The 17,456-nt window shown below is 42.9% G+C and overlaps 1 protein-coding gene and 2 non-coding genes across 9 annotated transcripts; 2 read left to right on the forward strand and 1 right to left on the reverse strand.

Moving 5' to 3' along the window:
• Nucleotides 1-167: 167 nt before the first annotated feature.
• LOC122833337 lies at nucleotides 168-330 on the forward strand. Its single transcript, XR_006370962.1, has one exon. It is a non-coding gene; the product is annotated as a U1 spliceosomal RNA (small nuclear RNA).
• Nucleotides 331-926: 596 nt separating this feature from the next.
• LOC122833335 lies at nucleotides 927-1,089 on the forward strand. The gene has a single exon (XR_006370960.1). It is a non-coding gene; the product is annotated as a U1 spliceosomal RNA (small nuclear RNA).
• Nucleotides 1,090-2,200: 1,111 nt separating this feature from the next.
• LOC122832851 (heterogeneous nuclear ribonucleoprotein L-like) lies at nucleotides 2,201-16,775 on the reverse strand. Of its 7 annotated transcripts, none has more exons than XM_044120000.1 (14): nucleotides 16,651-16,775; nucleotides 15,484-15,599; nucleotides 12,584-12,821; nucleotides 11,450-11,535; nucleotides 11,123-11,219; nucleotides 10,108-10,180; nucleotides 6,502-6,534; nucleotides 4,963-5,031; nucleotides 4,305-4,552; nucleotides 4,111-4,232; nucleotides 3,829-4,030; nucleotides 3,695-3,752; nucleotides 3,296-3,442; nucleotides 2,201-2,657 (listed from the first exon to the last, which is right to left on the reverse strand). In XM_044120000.1, exons 1-14 carry the CDS (start codon nucleotides 16,726-16,728, stop codon nucleotides 2,599-2,601), a joined length of 1,626 nt encoding a protein of 541 aa, XP_043975935.1. In that variant the 5' UTR covers nucleotides 16,729-16,775; the 3' UTR covers nucleotides 2,201-2,598. The 7 variants fall into 7 exon arrangements, with proteins under 7 accessions (XP_043975935.1, XP_043975938.1, XP_043975934.1 ...); XM_044120003.1 differs by having other exon boundaries at nucleotides 3,332-3,442; nucleotides 4,963-5,034; XM_044119999.1 differs by having other exon boundaries at nucleotides 4,963-5,034.
• Nucleotides 16,776-17,456: the final 681 nt, after the last annotated feature.

Below are 17,456 nucleotides of genomic sequence, written 5' to 3' on the forward strand. Positions count from 1 at the left end.
TCTGAGTTTTTCTAAGTTTCTCATTTAGAGTTTTTCATAAATGTACTATTTCTCTCAGTTTAGTTAAATGTTAAATCCTATGGTGTCTCAGGAAATATTTAATTTCCCACCGTGAGTCAGAACCGGATGTGTGAAGTTCCTAATCGTCAGTCAGAGTAATAAACTTCATACTTACCTGGCAGGGGTGACTCCATGATCCTGTAGGTGGATCGTCCAGGGTGAGGATCTGCCATTGCACTGCGGCGATCTGACCTCTGTGAATTCTCCACATGGGAGAATCTCAACTGCACAATTTATGATAGTGGGGGACTGCGTTCGCGCTCTCCCCTCATATTAATGTTAAATGAGAAACATTTGTTTAATCTTCATTTGTATTTTTTGTACTTAATAATAAATATTTTGTATTTTGTGTCAGTGACTGTGGTGCCCATTGAGTTAAAACAAAGTGTATCTGTTGTCATTCATTCAGTTGGGTTATTCCGTTAAATGTCATTCCTCGCTCTGACCAGCAGGTGGCAGCAGCAGAGCGACCAGGAACGCCGTAATTGACACAAAGAAAACAAAGAATTGTTTTGCTTTCCTTTACATTTAGATATATTAATATAAAAAAGTTGGTTGTTGTATATGTAATCAGTTCTTGATACATTTAGTTTGCTTATGTTAGTTTGAGGAACGGAATATATTTCAAATGCTAAAATTGCTTCAAAATGCTTCAGCATCCTCGCAATGCATTTTGGGAGCTACAAACCGTCTATATTTTGGTTTATTTGGATTTATTTTACATATTTCTTAATATTTTCTTGAATTTCTGAATGTGTTTTTTAAAATGTTAAATCCTAAAGTGACTCAGGAAATATTTAATTTCCCACCGTGAGTCAGAACCGGATGTGTGAAGTTCCTAATCGTCAGTCAGAGTAATAAACTTCATACTTACCTGGCAGGGGTGACTCCATGATCCTGTAGGTGGATCGCCCAGGGTGAGGATCTGCCATTGCACTGCGGCGATCTGACCTCTGTGAATTCTCCACATGGGAGAATCTCAACTGCACAATTTGTGGTAGTGGGGGACTGCGTTCGCGCTCTCCCCTCATAGTAATGTTAAATGAGAAATGTCTGCACATGAACTATCACCTTTTATAGTTTTTTATGCTGTCTAGTTCAGTGTTTCCCAATTCCAGTCCTCAGGGCCCCTGCCTGCCTGCATGTTTTAGATGTTTCCCTTCTGCCACACACCTGGATTGAATCTTTGGGTGATTAACAGGCTCCTGCAGTACTTGGTGGCTGCAGAAAATGTCCTGCAATCATTTGAATCAGCTGTTCTGGTATAGAGGCACATCTAAAACATGCAGAGCAGGGGGCCTGAGGACTGGAATTGGGAAACACTGGTCTAGACAGAGGTACGGTGCTTCAACACCTGGGCTCAGGTATCAGTCTCAACTGGTTTCATGGTGGCCGGAATCATCAATGAACAGCGAAGCAACAGCAGTGAGACTGAATCGGATGATGATGATGGATCTGGACCTGCTTGATGCCGTTTTCACCCAACTGTTAAATTCCGACTCCGAATACGAGGAATTTGATGGATTCATAGATGAATGATTGAAAAAGTGAGTACTTTATGTGTAATATTGATTTATTAATGATTTGAATAAAGTGTGAGCTATCTGACTACCGTATCTTTTTTCGCTTTATGCGTCTTATATATGAAAATAGATCCGTTCACTGATACTGCGTCTTATAATCCAGTGCATCTTGTAGTCCAAAAAGTTTATTTTTCAAACTAATAGTTTTTTAGAAGATAAAACCCACATTAATCTCAGAAACTGAAGTTTTTATTTTTTGACAAAATTTCAGAGAAAAACTCAAATGTTGAGATTAAGTTTCTTCCTAGGTTTTTTTTTTTTTTTTTAAAGGTGCCACGTAGGGTGATTGACAACGCTAAGACCCGCCTTCCGGCTGATTGTTTCTATCTAGCCCTGAAAAACTGGTAACATGGTTATATTTTATGAAAGTTGAATACTGCAGCTTTAAACTCCTCATAAAGTGTTTCCATGTTCTTCACAGGAGGTAGTAAAGCCGGTTTTCAGAGTGCCAAGATGGCTGCACCATGTGCAGAGGTGATCTCTGTGCATCTTAATGAAGTGTCTGAAACAGAAGGGAGGGCCCAGGGCATGAGAACCAGCAGAAACATGGCCGCCGGCCTGTTGAGTTTTTCTTTATTTTCTTAGAACAAAAACATTTTTTTCTCCAGCTGCATATCAGGTCTGAACACACAGAACTAAACCGTCAACAATTAAAACAACAAAAAACACAAATGAATAATAAAAAGTTCAGAAGGCCGCTGCCATCTTGAGCCATCAAACCACCGGAGCGTCAAAGTGGCTCCTGCCTCAGGCGGCCATCTTGGAATACAAAAAGTCAAAGTGACAACCAGATGATGTGGAAACAAACTGAAACTATGCAGTTCGTCTGCGCTGCACATGTTGGATTTAAAAGCTCGGCTGTCGGTTTGAACTCCAGACTGATAAAGTTGTCCTGGTTGATGGAGGCCAGCCGGGTCCGGTTCCGTCCTCTGGACCCAGAAGGGCCGGGTCTTTCTCAGTTGGCGTGTGAGACGGTGGAGAAGCACAGCTTTAATGTGTAGGGGTACGGTCCACCTGCAACAGGAAGGGACAGGTTGAGACACAGCAGTGGCACCGGGCCGGTCCGGTCCGGTCCGGCAGCAGGATGTGGATGAAGCTCAGAGTTGGTCCAAACCGGCTGAGAGCCAATTCTCAAAAACTGAAAACTGAGGCAGGAATTTATTCTGCTTCAGCTTCACAGACGTACAGCGGCCTGTTAGGGACATTATACACCAGAGGAGAACATTTCAGAAATTTTCAAGAGAAAAGTTGGAAATTCAGTTTGAAAAATAAAAAATTTGTTAGAAAAAAAAAAATTGTACATATCTTAAAATTTTCCAGAAAAACAAAAACACTTCAAAAGTCAGGTTAATCTCAGAATTTGTTTTTCTTACAAATTTGACGAGAGCATGCTAAAAATTTTCGAGTTTTAAAAAAAGAAATTAAATTAATCTGATGGCGTCTCTAAGCCGCCATCAGCTTACAGTCTGATCAGTGAGCTGCTGCTGGCCACGCCCCCAGCTCAATGTTTACACTTTATACAAATTTAACTGGCTGCAAACAGCCGTCTATCTTAGAAAAGCATTAGTGGGGCCTCCAGCCCAGCCTTCAGCCTGGAGGGACCAACAGAGAGCAGAGAGAGAGGAGAGAGTAGATGAGTGATCGAGACAAACCCTTTGATGACCCTTTGCTCGCCTGCCCCCCCACACCTGGGTTTTTCATCTGGTAGTGGTTCATCAGCGCCAGCGCCTCCATGGCGTCGTTGATGGACTCCCACTCCAGCAGGCCGGAGGCGCTGCGGTCGCTGGGAGCAGCGCCACCTGTTGGCAGGAAACAGCAGGGTCAGATCCAGAACAGGAATGAATCGGTTCTGGTACCGATATCTGAGGGTCAGCACCGGTAGATACCAAAATATTTTCTATATTATTTCATATAGAAAATAATAAAGCAAATCTTTCAAACGGTTCAGAAAGTAAAATAGGGAATTCTTAATGAAACAAAATTATTTTGATTTTAACTTTTTAATTTAATTTCTACACTTTAAAAAAAGGACAGCGGTTTAAAGTTCTTACTTTTTCCTGTGAACATTTTGACGTTAACTGGACTTTTAACTCCGAGTTCTTCACAAATCTGTAAAACATCAGGGTGAAACATGAAGGTTTGTGTTTTTCAAGATGGCGTCCTGCCTGCAGCGGCGGCGGCGGACCTGAGCGAAGATCTCGGGCGTGACGTCTGGCTGCGCGTTGAAGAAGTGCAGCACGTTGCTCGGGTGCTGGATGCGGTTCTTGGCCGCCTGCTCCGGCGAGGAGAAGCGGTTGTTCCGGGAGCCGTGGAAGTCCTTGAAGCTGCTGGTGCCGTCCTCCAGCTCGTAGCACTGGCCGGGGACGATGGCCTGCTGCTTGGAGACGCTGCAGGGGGCGGAGCCACACGGTCAGGCCCCGCCCCCTCGGACCAGAAGGGGCGGGGTCACAGGAAGGACTGAACTCACCACACGTTGAGCTTCTGGCCAAACAGGAAGTTGTTGTTGAGGTGGGTGATGGCCCGGTCCACAGCGTAGCAGTCGCCCATCTCCACCATGGCGGCTCCGGGTTTACTCTTCATGAACTTCACCTGGCAGGATAACAGAACCGGGTCAGAGGGCGACTGGACCGGGTCAGAGAACTGCGGCGCTCCTTCACTGACCCGCTCCACGTTTCCATAGAGACAGAAGATGTTGAAGACCCGGTCTGCGTTCATCTTGGCCGTGTCCAGCCCGTAAGCCATGACGACCGGCGAGTCGGCGTGGGCGCCGTATTCGCCCGGCGGCGGCGGCGGAGGCCCGTAACCCGGCCCGTAGCTCCGGCTGCCGCGGCCCCTCATCGGGGGGCCCATCCGACGGCCCTCGTAAGGAGGGGACCCGTAGCTCTCCTCGTAGCCATGGTAACCGCCTCCTACAGGACAACGGGGAAACGTGATGCACCAAACCTGAGGCTTCGATCGATCCAACAAAGAACCAACTTAAAACGTTTTAAATTTAAAAAATGTAGTGAATTATAAATTAATCTGAAAACGCAGCAGCACAGATTACTGAAATACAACGATGCTTCACAGGTTTGTCAAAAACAACTTTAATCTGTTCAGTCCGAGCAGTTAGGAAAAGGACAGTCGATGTAAAATTAATAACTGATAAAAATTGGTTAACTTTTCTGCAAACTGCAGAAAATTAGGAAATTAAATATAATGTAAAATAAATGAGCACAAAGCAAAGAGTTAGACCACATAGATCAGCCCTTAAGGATTTCACCTGATGTAGAATGTTTTTCAATAACTTAGATCAGGGGTCAGAGGTCAGCAGACTCACCGTACTCTGGAGGATGGTCCCCCAGCAGAGCCGGCTGCCTCTGGCGCTTGTTGGGGTTCGCGTTCACGTCTTCTGAGGACGGGAAGTCAGGAGGAGGGAGAGACACACAAACATGACTCCAGTTAATAAGACGGCAGGACGACCAGCACACAATGAGCCGACGGGCCGCCCGAAGGAGCGCCAGGCTAAACGGAGCTCCGGGTCAGCAGACATGCTGCTCAAGGCTCATTATCTAACCAGGACCCCCCACAGTCAGACTGCCTCAGTGATCGGGGTTGAGGGGAGAGGCGTGAAATGCAACAAACTGCAGGAAGAGCAGCATGTCTGACTTCAGGTTCTGTCCGTCCAGAACCAAACAGACTGGGCCCATTAAGACAACCTGAGTGGAGTAAGCAGAAACGCTGCAGGATGAGGTGGATGCAGATGATCGGAGGCCGCATTCAGACCTGGCAGCAGCATGACCCGCGAGGACGACTGAAACCTGGAGAAACCTCAACAAACTGCTGCGTTTAACGCAACTTTATTAGAAACAAGACAAAACAAAACAAAACGCCGGGTTTCTGCTGCGGCATCACAGCCTGGTAGCCCGCCAGGCTGTGCTACCAGCGCCCACCAGGCTTAGCACTGGTTGGTTTTAAGTAGTTTTTCTAAACAGGTTTCCCCCACACTGTGAATCCTCCCACAGCTGGCGTAGAGTTGGTTGGTTTTCATTTAAATCTTATTTTATTTCACCAAAAGGTTTCCACCAAGGGATTACAAACTGGGAGACGAAAGGCTTTAGCCTCTCAGCTAGCTAAACTAAACTGATGGAATCAACCAACTCACCTTGGTTGCATAGCAACAACCTGATGAGTGACTTAACTGCTTAAAAACAAAAAACTAAATGGAGTAAAACCTGGATAAAACAGGAAATGTCACCCATTTGTTTTAAATATCTGAAATTCTGCCAAACAAAAAGACCAATTAATTATAGATGGGCTGATATGAAAAGCTCATATTGTGATACGTTTGTCGGCCATCTTGTCCAGCCCCGATTTTCAACCAAAATAAAAGGAATAATGTCCAACACGACTGAAAACCTCAAACTGCTGCGTTTAACGCAACTTTATTAGGAAAAAAACTGAAATTCTGAGTGTATGGATGATTTTAAAAGAGGCACTTGACAAAATTCAGATGTTTATGTTTTCATGATGTAAAGCATAAAAAAAAAAACCTTCAATGGATGTTTGGATAAAACGGAGGAGGTAAAAATCACTGAATTATCCTTCCACTGAAGTACAACCAGTTCATAGCAAACATCTCTAAATACATTTTAATCAAAATGGTTTCCTCAGATGTTTGATTTGAGACGATGGAACATTTTTTGAACTTTAAACACAGAGATTAAATTAATCTAACTTTGATCCAGGTGGATGTTAGTGCCAGGTCTGAACCGGAGCCCAACAGGTGAACGGAGGGAGGGGGGGAAACCAAACACACAGTCACTCTGGGTCACAAATGGCTCAGTTAAAGTAAAGAGGTTTGTACGCTCACACACACCTGCACCGCTCCCATTGCCATCTGCATCACCATCTGTACAGGTGCGACAATCAGAGAGTCACAGTGGAAGCCATGTTATTCACCGTTACATGTTCACACAAGAGACAACAGCTGCGTAAATGTCAGGGGGAAGAGGGGAAATGAGGAAACCTGAACCCAGCTGTGCTAACTCAGAGTCAGTATGAATACTTTTGGCTCCTTTGAAAAAAGCCCAGGATGTAAATCGTGTGTTGTTGCGCTTTGGAAGGGTGGTGGTGGTGGTGGTGGTGGTGGGGGTCTCGCATTACTTACTGCATGTTTACCAACACGGAGGGGGGGGGGGCATTAGCTGCAGCAGATCCCTCACTCTCCATTCACTTCATTTCATCCAAACCCTCCTCTTCCTCCTGCTCCTCTTCATCATCATCATCTCCTGGTTTTACCAAAGGCAGCAGCGCTCACTGACGGCTGAGCCGGGACTCCGCCTCTAGAGGAATAATCCTGCTTTAGCGTCCGCCACAGAGCACAGTTCAGAGAGGGGAGGGCTGTGGCTCCTCTTAGCCGCAAATTGCCAAACCTGCATTACATGGAAGGCATTAAAAAAAAAAAAAAAAAACTAAACAAGGAATGAGCAGAAAAAGAAGAGAAGGAGCAGAGAGAATGGGCGGTGGTCAGTGGCTCCGGTGTGAGTGGTGTTGGTTGGAGGTGGGTGGGTTCTGTATCAGTGTGCATCGTCTGTGGGTCGTCTTGACTCTCCGTTCAGTGAGGCGCTGTAGATGTGGCAGGAGGGGGGGGACCGAGTGTAGCTCAGAGCCCCAAACGCGTCTCCGTGGCTCAATGAGTCCTACTTCGTCGTGTTGGGTGGGTGGGTGTCTCCTCTGTCCCTCTGTGTGAGCGCGGCTGTGCTTTGACGATGCGTGTTCTCTGCAGATCAGACTACAGGTACTGATGCTGGTCCATGCCTCTGCTCTCGCTTTTTAAACCTCCTCAAGCCGGGTTTGGCTTTTTAAGAAACAAACAGCCTCCGTTTCCATTTGTCTTTGTTTTTTAAAAACAAGAGGTGACCTCCAGAAATTTGCGGTCACGTGACAGCGGAAAAGACCAGAATCAGTCTTATGTCAGAAAAACTCGACTCCAGGCGTTTGTATGAATCAGTCATAAATCCCCCAAGAAGACGAATCGCTACTCATCATCCAACTTAATGTTTGATTGATGTGAGATCAAACACAACCCATAATTATACGAGTTTAAAGAAAAACTCCCATCTTGCAGCAGAACATTAACTTTTAACCAGATTTTCACTTCAATTGAAAAGTTTTCTACGACCCAAGTTTCCAAAGATGGGAATAAAATCTCCAGAGGAAACTGGATAAAGTAGAAAAGGTTACGTCACCAATTTGGAAGTACTTAAAGATATCCAAAAAAAAACAAACAACAAAAACACCCTAATCAATAATAATCAATATTGACTGATATTGAACAGGTGTGCACCGATTGCAGTTTGGACTGATCTTTAAAAAGCCTGACCCGCCGATTCCGATTTTAGCCGATACCAATATTTTTGTTTGAATTGTTGCTAAATGTTAGGTCTGTCACAATAACCAATAAATCAATTAATCACATGATAAATTACAATAATTCAAGAATTTTCATTTCCATGAGTTATCGTCTCCAACATGTTGAATGATAAAAGTCTTGCTTTGTTTACAGAGACTCAAATTTTATTTGTTTTGTTTATATATTTAAAATATCCAGTGTTAAATGTTCATTACAATTTAAAGTTTATTGTTAATCTGTTCTTGCATTATTATCCCGTTATATAACTTTAGAACAATGAATTATGTTTTAGTTATTGAGACAGACCCACATGTAAACATGGACAGAAATCCTCTGTCCATGTCGGTGGTTTATTTTCAGACTTAAAGTCGGTTTCACAGTAAAGTATCGACCGATTTCCAAACATTTAGGAAATCAGGGTCGATTAATCGGTGCACCTCTTGTATAAAATGCTCATATTGTGAAATGATTTCCAGCCCTTCAATCAAACTGGAAACCACATGTTTACTTTACTGGTGACTGTTGTAGATGTCTGAGTTGTTCCGTTTGTGCTTCTGTGTGTTTAGAACTGTGAGAACAAATGATCGTCCACAGCAGCCTCAGTAAAACAGAAACAACGTGGAGCCGCTCACCGCTCACCTGATGTGCAGCAGCAGGAACTCGGCTGGCAGCAGAAAGACAAGAAACACTCCTGGATCAAACAACGGATGGCCAATGAGGCGAGCGAGCAAACGCCTGGCGAGCAGACGCCTGGCGAACAAACGCCTGGCGAGCAAACGCCTGGCGAGCAAACGCCCGGCGAGCAAACGCCTGGCGAGCAAACGCCCGGCGAACAAACGCCCGGCGAACAAACGCCTGGCGAGCAAACGCCCGGCGAACAAACGCCCGGCGAACAAACGCCTCGCTGTTCTCACCTGCTCAGCAGGTTCTTGACAGAGCAGGAAACTTAGGAAAACATCCACTGAACCAGAAACGGTTCTCGTTTGACGTCGCCCGTTACTCAGCCAATCAGATCAGATCTGTATTAGAAACATGGATTCCTCTACAGGAGGTTTGAGAAATAAAAACTTGCTGGTCTGACTTGTTCACACAGAGTTTCGGGTCGAACCCAGGCTGAAACTTTCAGCCCCAAACCCACCTGAAGGTTCACAAGATAAAAACTTAAAGAATGGGAAACAAATAAAACATTTTTAAACAAATTATCAAAACTCCTGGCTCTGACAGTCACACCACAATTATTGTTTAACATTTCCAGGATGAAAAAACTGTTTTACGTTTCTTTCACAAATCAACTTCTGATCATAAAAACTGTTTTCTGTTTTTAGCTGTTAAATGTAAGAAAAACAGCAACTATTTGCTAAATATGACAAATCACTAAAGAAATCCTGCTACTGCATTCTAGACCATATGATGCTCATATTTTAATGAAGGAATTTAATTATTTGCATTTATTGTTATGTAAAATAAGTAACTTTGGTTACATGAATGTCTCAGTTTGTTCCTCGATCTGCATCATACAAAAATCAAAGAACTTAAATCTTAAAACGGTGATAATTTTCATCAATTCTCATTTTGAAATTAAGTTTTTGATCAGGACTCATGTAGGAACATTTCTATTTCTTTGAGCTTTAGTATGAAAAGGTTAAAGGTGACTCTGATCCCGACACGGTGTCGTGTGTTTACTGGTCTTCTGAACAGACAGGAGCGTTCCTGCTGGTGAAACCAGCTGGATCACAGCTGCCTGGCAGCATCAGGTAACCTGCAGGCCCCTGACTGTCAGTCAGTCGTAAACGTCGGCGCGTCGCCAAGCTGGAACAATAACATACCAGCAGCATGAAGAATGCTAGCCAGCAGAAACGGAGCGCAAAAGCCCTTCCAGTCTAATAGCGTAGCTGCAGGGTGTCATCTTTCTGCTGCCAGCGTGTTCCTGCACATCCCAGCTCCCAGTCAGCGTTCGCCCGGACCGGACCGGACCGGACCGGACCAGACCTGCCCCAGAGGAGACCCTGAATCATCTCTAATCAGGAGGCAAAGCGAGCCGGGCGCTCTGGCGCCCTCTGCAGGTTTTACCTGGGCTGCCCAGGTTGGGGTTGGTGTAGTCCCAGGTGTCCTGGTCGTTCTTGAACACGTTGAGGCGGGTCGGCTGGGGAAACGGAGCGACACAGAACTTCACTTTAACGTCACTTTAATGGTAAAACAGAGATTTCTAATGTGGAGGAAGAAGAGAAAAACTTAAAAACAAATACATTTTTTAGCTGTTATTAAGGATTTATTCATCAATAATCACTTTGCTTCCTTCACGCAACTCCAATCAAAGTTTGGTTTTCCTTCTAGACACTTTTTCACGTAGTTGTAAGTTCGTAGTTTTGTCAGACAGCATTTCCCCCACTGTGAAACCAAACCGGTGCAGCACAGTTTCCATGAGCTTATAGAAATCCTAGTTTCTCAGTTTGTTAATCTCTCAGTTCATTCCTGTCTACTGATCATATGAAGGAGGCCTGGGCCTCTGATTCACTAGGTGAGACTTCAGATGAGCTGTGGGATCCGAGTCTGTCAAGAATCAAAACCTGTTGCATTAATTCTAGATTGCAACTCATTCAAAGTTTCCATCGTCTGCACTTTTCTAAAACCAAACTTAATGATCCGTTTCCTGCGTCTCACCAACATGAGACAAATAGAAATCAGATGATGGGACTTTGGGTCTTCTGTTTTGCTCCTGCCCTAAACTGATGGACTTCTGGTGCAGGATATTTACATTTTATAGTAACGTTTATGGCAAACTTCCATCTCCAGATAAACATTTGATAATTTTGGGTCTCTCTCTAAATCCTCTCTTACTCTTCCCAGGCTCTACTGTTTGGCTTAGTGGTTGCAAAACGGGTTATTCTGCAGGAATGGAAATCCTCTACCCCTCCTTGTTTTAAGCGATGTCTTAAATTAGGGTGTCCTGAAAGTAAAATGAAATGATTTTGATGCAGCTGCAGGTTAGTGTTGACTGACACTGGGTTCATATTGGACTGTGGTACATTTAATGGGATCGCTGCCTGATCTAAGCATCATTCAGATGAACGGAGTCCCGTCGTACCTTTGCGTATTCGATCTTCAGGGTGCAGCAGCCGGAGTAGATGTCGGCTCCGTTGAGCGACGCCTTGGCCCGCTGGGCGCTCTGCACCGAGTCGAACGTGGCGACAGTTAAGGAGGCGACGGCGCTTCAGCTCTCCTGACCCTGAGCTTTTCCTTCCCTCCATCATCCATCTGATGACGGTTTTAATGACTGAACTGGCTCAGGCTGTGCTTTGGGTTATCGTGTCTCAATCTATGTGCTCTCCTGTCACTCTGCCCCCCAGCCCCTTCATGTTAACCAGGTAAACCCTGCTGAGATCACAGCCAGGCTGTCCAACAGAAAGGATATTCCACCATGGCCTGGACGCCGTTCTTCCGGAAGATAACGATTCTCTGGACGGGTCCACAGTTGTTGCAGATGGTGTAGAGGACGTCCTGCAGGGGAGAGCAAACAGAAACCCGTAAAGATGGCCGTCTCTGAAACTCTGACGCAGCAGCCTCAAAGGAAAAGGTGGGGACTGTTTTCAGTTAATCTGATTGTTCCTGGGAATGCTGGCTTCCTGATTGTTCTAGACGGGTTTTACTGTCATGACCACTTATCCTCGCTCTGATAAACAAACAAAAACTCCGATGAGCCTTTCATAGATTAAACACTCAATTATTTCCGTTTCTACAGCTGTAATTCACTAAATGTCGCCTCATTCGTCCTGACTGGTCCTCGTTAAGCAGCTCAAGTTCAGCTTATTATTGAATCGCTTTAAGTTTTTATATCTGAGGATCAGATATCAGATTGTATCAATGACTTTAAGTTTTTTCTTCCTCCTGGTTGAGCGACAGCAGAGAAAAAACAAACTGACGGGAAGAAACCCGTAGAAATGCAGTCGAAAAGCCACTTCATCCACGGTAATTAAAAAAATCCAATCAAATAAAACATGTTTCTTCAGAGTTAGTGTGTTTCCATTAAGCTAATTTATTTTTGTAATTCCAACAAAAAGAGCAAACTAATCTTTTAAAACAGATGAAAACAAACCCGGGGCTTCTGGGAGTTTTTCCACAACAGAATGTCACTAAAATTAACCAGCAGTATTTTTGTCTTATCAAGTTAAGCAGTTTTTCAGAAATATCAATATTCTGCTAAACTTGTTTTGCTTTTATTTTAAAGCCTGAAAAACAATAAAATGGTGCTTCTTCAAAACAACCAGCAGGTTCCCATCAGTAGACATTTAACACAAATACCTGCCATGATATTTGATCAAAAGGCGACACACAGACACTGCAATTATAAATTTGACTCAAGTCCTACCACTGTTTTTATAACTTGAATAAATTTCAGATTAAAATTCCAGGTATAAACCGTTTCCAAGGCGACACCTGCTGGTTTTTATTCCAACTCTTTTAGCTTCTCCTGTTGTTTTTATGCCATTTAGGCTGAAAACCAACCAGAAGCTAATCCACCCCTGTGAGGAGGAGGCGTGTCCGTTACCGTGGTGATGGGGTAGATGGGGTTCATGATGGTGAAGAGCAGAACGTTGTTGACGCTCCGGGAGTCGTCCGAGTCTCCCGGCCTGGAGATCTTCTTGCTGGTGGAGTAGTTGATGAAGGCCGGGTGTCCGGCGATGTAGACCTGGTTGTCGGCGGCGTACGTGACGGCGGTCGACGAGCCGTTCATGTCCTCGTACTCCACCAGAGCCTGCCGCTTGTTTGGCATCACGACCACATAGCTGGAACGTAAACACACGGCGTTTCCTGCTTCGTAACAAACCGTGGAGATTTCTCTGTCTACAGTTTGAATGAATCAACCAGTTTGACACGCCTGGCTGTAATCACAGCATCTTTACAGCTGCAGCATCTGCTCCGATTGTAGATCAGGACTTCTTTAAGGCTCAGTGCACAATGAGAGCTGAGGCTAATCTGATCTAGAATCCTTTCATCTGCAGCCACACCGGGCCAGAAGACAACTGCATGTCACATCTCTGAGCAGCAGCCAGCAGCAATAAATCAATTAAAAGAAAGATGAATTAAAACAAGCTCAATAATTTACATGATTTATCATCTCTACCAAAAACTGGGTGATAAACTCTTCAGTCTGGTGTTTTGGTCTCAATTAAACTTTATTTGTAGAAGAATTTTGTTTACAGAAACTTTATAATTTATCGGTTTTGTTCATTTATTTTGGATATTTAAAAAACAAAAACAAAAGCAGGCATCAGGTGCATTTCTACTGAAATAAAAAGTGTAATAACTCTAAAGGGCTGCAACTAATTATTCATTCTGTCGATTACTCAATTAATCGGATAAAAATAACGGGCAAATTCTGCAGATTTTTTATTTTACCACTCAAGCACATTTTAAAAACTATTCAGTGCCTAAAAAGGTGAATAATTAAATGTATTTAATGAATCTGAACCAAGTGAAGCTAAATCTGTCAAACAGATTTACAGCCATGGGGTTGAATGTAAATTGTACAGATTATTTGTACAGTTTGGGCTTTTTTTTCTGCTGTTTCAGAAAACAAAAATCTTATTTTAAAGTCTGTGAACTCCAGTTGACGACTGATTGAAGACGAGATTAAACTCCAATCAGGACCAGACTGGATGCTTCAGCCGCTCAGCTGCAGTGACAACGTCGTCTCTGCAGGCCGGTAGTTTACCTGGCGACGCTCGTTTAACGTAATAAATCAGGTTTTAAAGGATCTTTAAGATGTTACAGTAACATCTACCAGGTGAAACTCGCTGCATGAACCAGTGCCAAATTAAATAATCATGATACCTTCCAGCCCTGTGTCAAGACACTGATGTGAAGATAAGACACTTCCTGGTTATCTGTAGCCCCGCCCCCTTTCTCCTCTCCTGAGAAAACGCACCGCTGTGTTTAAAAAGTACATTCAAAGTTTGGCCAAGTTTTTTCCACTAACTTGGCGCAGTTCACTTAAATGCGGTTAGAATATGTGAAATAAAGAGGAAAAGCATCTGGAATATGAATCAGATGTTTGAACTGAATGAAGCACAAAAACTTTAGTAATTTCAGATTTTGTTCCACAAAACGAAACTTTGGGATAATCTGAGCTTCTTACATCGTCAGACACCAGACCCGTCAATCGATTAGCTGGACGATGAATTGTCCCAGAAATTATTGCAACAAACAATAATATTGTTTTGAGATCATTTTGAAATAAAATAGAAATAATTCAAGTTCACCCTCTTATAAACAAACTTTTGTAAATAAAATTTTAAAAAACTGCGCCTAAGGCAAGAAGCAATAACTTAATTACTCACATAATAAATTAAAACAAACTCATTAATTTATGGGATTTATTGTTTCTTTTTTTTTCCTTCTACCAAAAACTGGAGGATAAAAGTTCTCAGTCTGGTGTTTTGTCTGAACTACTCATTTTTGAAAGATAATTCTGTTTGCAGACTCCAGAATTCATTTTATTTGTTGTTTTGTTTATTTATTTTGGATCTTTAAAGTGTATTTCAGTTCCAGGGTTAAATATTAATTAGAATTTAAAGTTTATTGATCTTTGAGAATGTGTTCTTGCATTATTAACATTACATTGCATGAAAATGGTCTCAAATCAACAATATCATACATAACAAATAACTTCTGGGAGAATTTATAGTCCAGAAAAATGTGTCATTGTAAAAAAAACTCTTATCTGGAAGATATTTTAAATATCCAAAATGAGATAAAAACAGAAATACCCCCCACCCAAAACTAAATCAAATGGATTTGGAAATCTCAACAAAATTGTCCTTCAAAAAAAAAAAAAAAAACCCAATGAAAACCATCAAGCTCATTTTAGTTTATCATGTGATCAACTGATTAATCGTTTATTACGACAGGCTTTGTTTACGTCCAAAATTTGCGTCTGGGATCTTCTGGTGAAGAATTACGACTATACAAGTCTAATAAAATGCTACATGACCGCTTTTTTTAAATTACAGATCTTAATCGGGTCGTTCAGACTGCAGTGGAAGAGGTCGGATATGGATCTGTGGAGGTAACCTTGGATCCCGGTGACGTCCAACCAGGGAGAAATGTTTAGCATTCTCCCAGCATGCATCCTGATTGGCTAGCTGCAGCAGAGACACACCTACTGAGTCAACCATGCGCCGTGAGGTCAAACAAACCAGACAGAGGGCAGCTGTCTGCCTGCAGAATCTGTCAACATTAAAGTGATGGAAAGGCAGGAAAGGCATCATGACAAGCTGCTGAGTCACAACCTGGACTTGGTTTTATCTAGAACAGCTTTTCTGTTCTAGATATGGCGGTGTGGACATCGTGTTGGACTGAACCATCAGAATAATGTTTTGATATGTTAGGAGGTGAAACATAACGCCTCACACATAGTCCTGACTGCCTTGATTTAAACTTCTGTACCTAATGGCTCCGAACTCCTGCAGCGCCTCTACGAGGTCGGCCTCCGTGACCCCGTCCATCAGCCCCCGGACGTGAACCACCACCGAAGGAAGGGTCTTGTGTGGGTCTTCATATCCCTGCAGGAAGGAAAAACAGCAACTCACACAACCGGTTTGGTCTACTGGTCCGACTTGTTGCCTAAGGGAGGATAACGGAGCGCGACGTTGTGGAAAACCCTGAGAATCTTAAGACATTCATTTTTTTGTTCACTAAGATATTTCTTTTAATCTCCTATTTATTCAAATTTTCTAATTATTTTTGTTCATTGTAATTTCTTGTTTTTTCCCCTAGACCTTCGTTGATATTTGAGATCTCTTACAAATAAAATGTATTATTCTCTTCATGAAACTGCTTTACAACATAACCGCTGCCACACGGACTGCTACAGGAGATTATTTCTGCCTATAGCCATTAGCATCTACTAAACAAGTGAAGGACCTTAAATAATGACTTACATTTCATTTATCTTTAGAATTGCTTTTTTTCTATTAAATTATAAAAAGTTGCGCAAAAGGTAATTTTTTTTAGTGGAAAAAATAAAACGTTTGTAAGAGCCGGAGCCGCTTGCTGCAACCCTCCGGTTTAGCGGAACCGAGGTGCTCGGGTTCCGTTTTAGTGGCCGCTGGGGCAACGAGAACCAACTGCTGCCGTTTCAGTTGATTTGTATCCAGTATTTATCCAGAATGCATCTCTATTTGCAGTGCAATCTGGGTTACAGTTGGGGAAACTGTTGCATTAAACAGCGTTGGGCCCAATTAGCCAAACAGAACCATGCTAACGACCCCCAGTACTGGAACAAAGCCGGGCTCTGATAAGGCCCGGTGGGGAAACCGCCCTCTTTGGGTCCCGCTCAAAGCGAACCGCACGAACACGCAAATAAACATATGGTGCTATGCTGTATTTTATAACCCACCATTTTGAAAACGCAAAGCTAAGCTAGACATTTTAAAAACGGTGAGTTCGGAGAATCAACGGTTTCCCGTCGCGGTGCTTCAACGACCTGAAACCGCATCGTGACCGCTTTCAAACGCGAAGATGAATGAATTAAAAGTGCACCGGAAAAAAGCCCTCTAACAAAGTTTGGTCCGAAAATTCTGGACGTAAAAAGAAGTGTCGCAGCGGACTCACTGTGGCCATTCCGTCGGTTTTCTGCCGTTTTGTTGCCCTGCCGTCTTCGCTGTAGTAACGGCTCGCTGCAGTAGCCATGTTGTCCCGGTTAAAAAGAATGTTCGACTGAAATGGACGGAAAACTCATGAAAAACGAGGCATGCGTCGCCACGCCCATTATAATGACGAAACGAAACATGATAGGCTCAATCGGCTGTCTATTTTAATTTAAGCCAATAGGAGAAGAGATGTCACAGCTTTTAGTTGGTTGGCCCCAACGCTTGAACAAACATTGTCATTGAAGCATGTCACTTCCAACTCTTTCCATATTCAAGTCTCATGGAAGAAAATATGTTGATTTTAATTTATGTTTAAATTTAATGTTTGTACGTTTTGAGCAAGTGAAAAGCGATGTCAATCCCTTGTTTATGCGCATAAACATGGCTGATTCTGATTGTAAACGGTTTTATTTACAGCAGGAGGTATTCCCAGTAGTGGGTCGAACAGAAAAAATATTTTTATTCAAGTAGCATTATTACAACATATTTTTACTCTAGTAAAAGTAAAACAATGTTATCAGAAAGAAAAACATACGAAGTTAGGAGCAAACTCCTGTATTTTAAAAACTAAACTGAAAAATTCAGTTTAGTTTTTAAAAGTTATAAACAGTTATAAAATAACAGATTCACTTTTCCAAAACCTCCTAATAATGAATACATACCTCAGAGCAGAATATAGTAATTGAGCTTCTTCTTCAAAGTGTCCAAAACATTTACTCTTGTAAGAGCAGTGAGAGTAAAAAGTGTGATGCAGTAAAACTTCTAGAA

Source organism: Gambusia affinis, linkage group LG06 (genome assembly GCF_019740435.1).
Source record: "Gambusia affinis linkage group LG06, SWU_Gaff_1.0, whole genome shotgun sequence".
Taxonomy (NCBI): domain Eukaryota; kingdom Metazoa; phylum Chordata; class Actinopteri; order Cyprinodontiformes; family Poeciliidae; genus Gambusia; species Gambusia affinis.

Bases quoted from the DNA above. Each gene is read 5' to 3' on its own strand.
- LOC122832851 (XM_044119999.1), bottom strand. From the start codon at position 16,728: ATGGCTACTGCAGCGAGCCGTTACTACAGCGAAGACGGCAGGGCAACA. The intron at 5,035-6,501 runs GTGTGTGTGAGC...TCCCGTCCTCAG, and splicing joins TGGCAATGGGAGCGGTGCAG to AAGACGTGAACGCGAACCCC. The intron at 2,658-3,295 runs GTTTGTCTCGAT...TTCCTGTTGCAG, and splicing joins GAGCAAAGGGTCATCAAAGG to GTGGACCGTACCCCTACACA.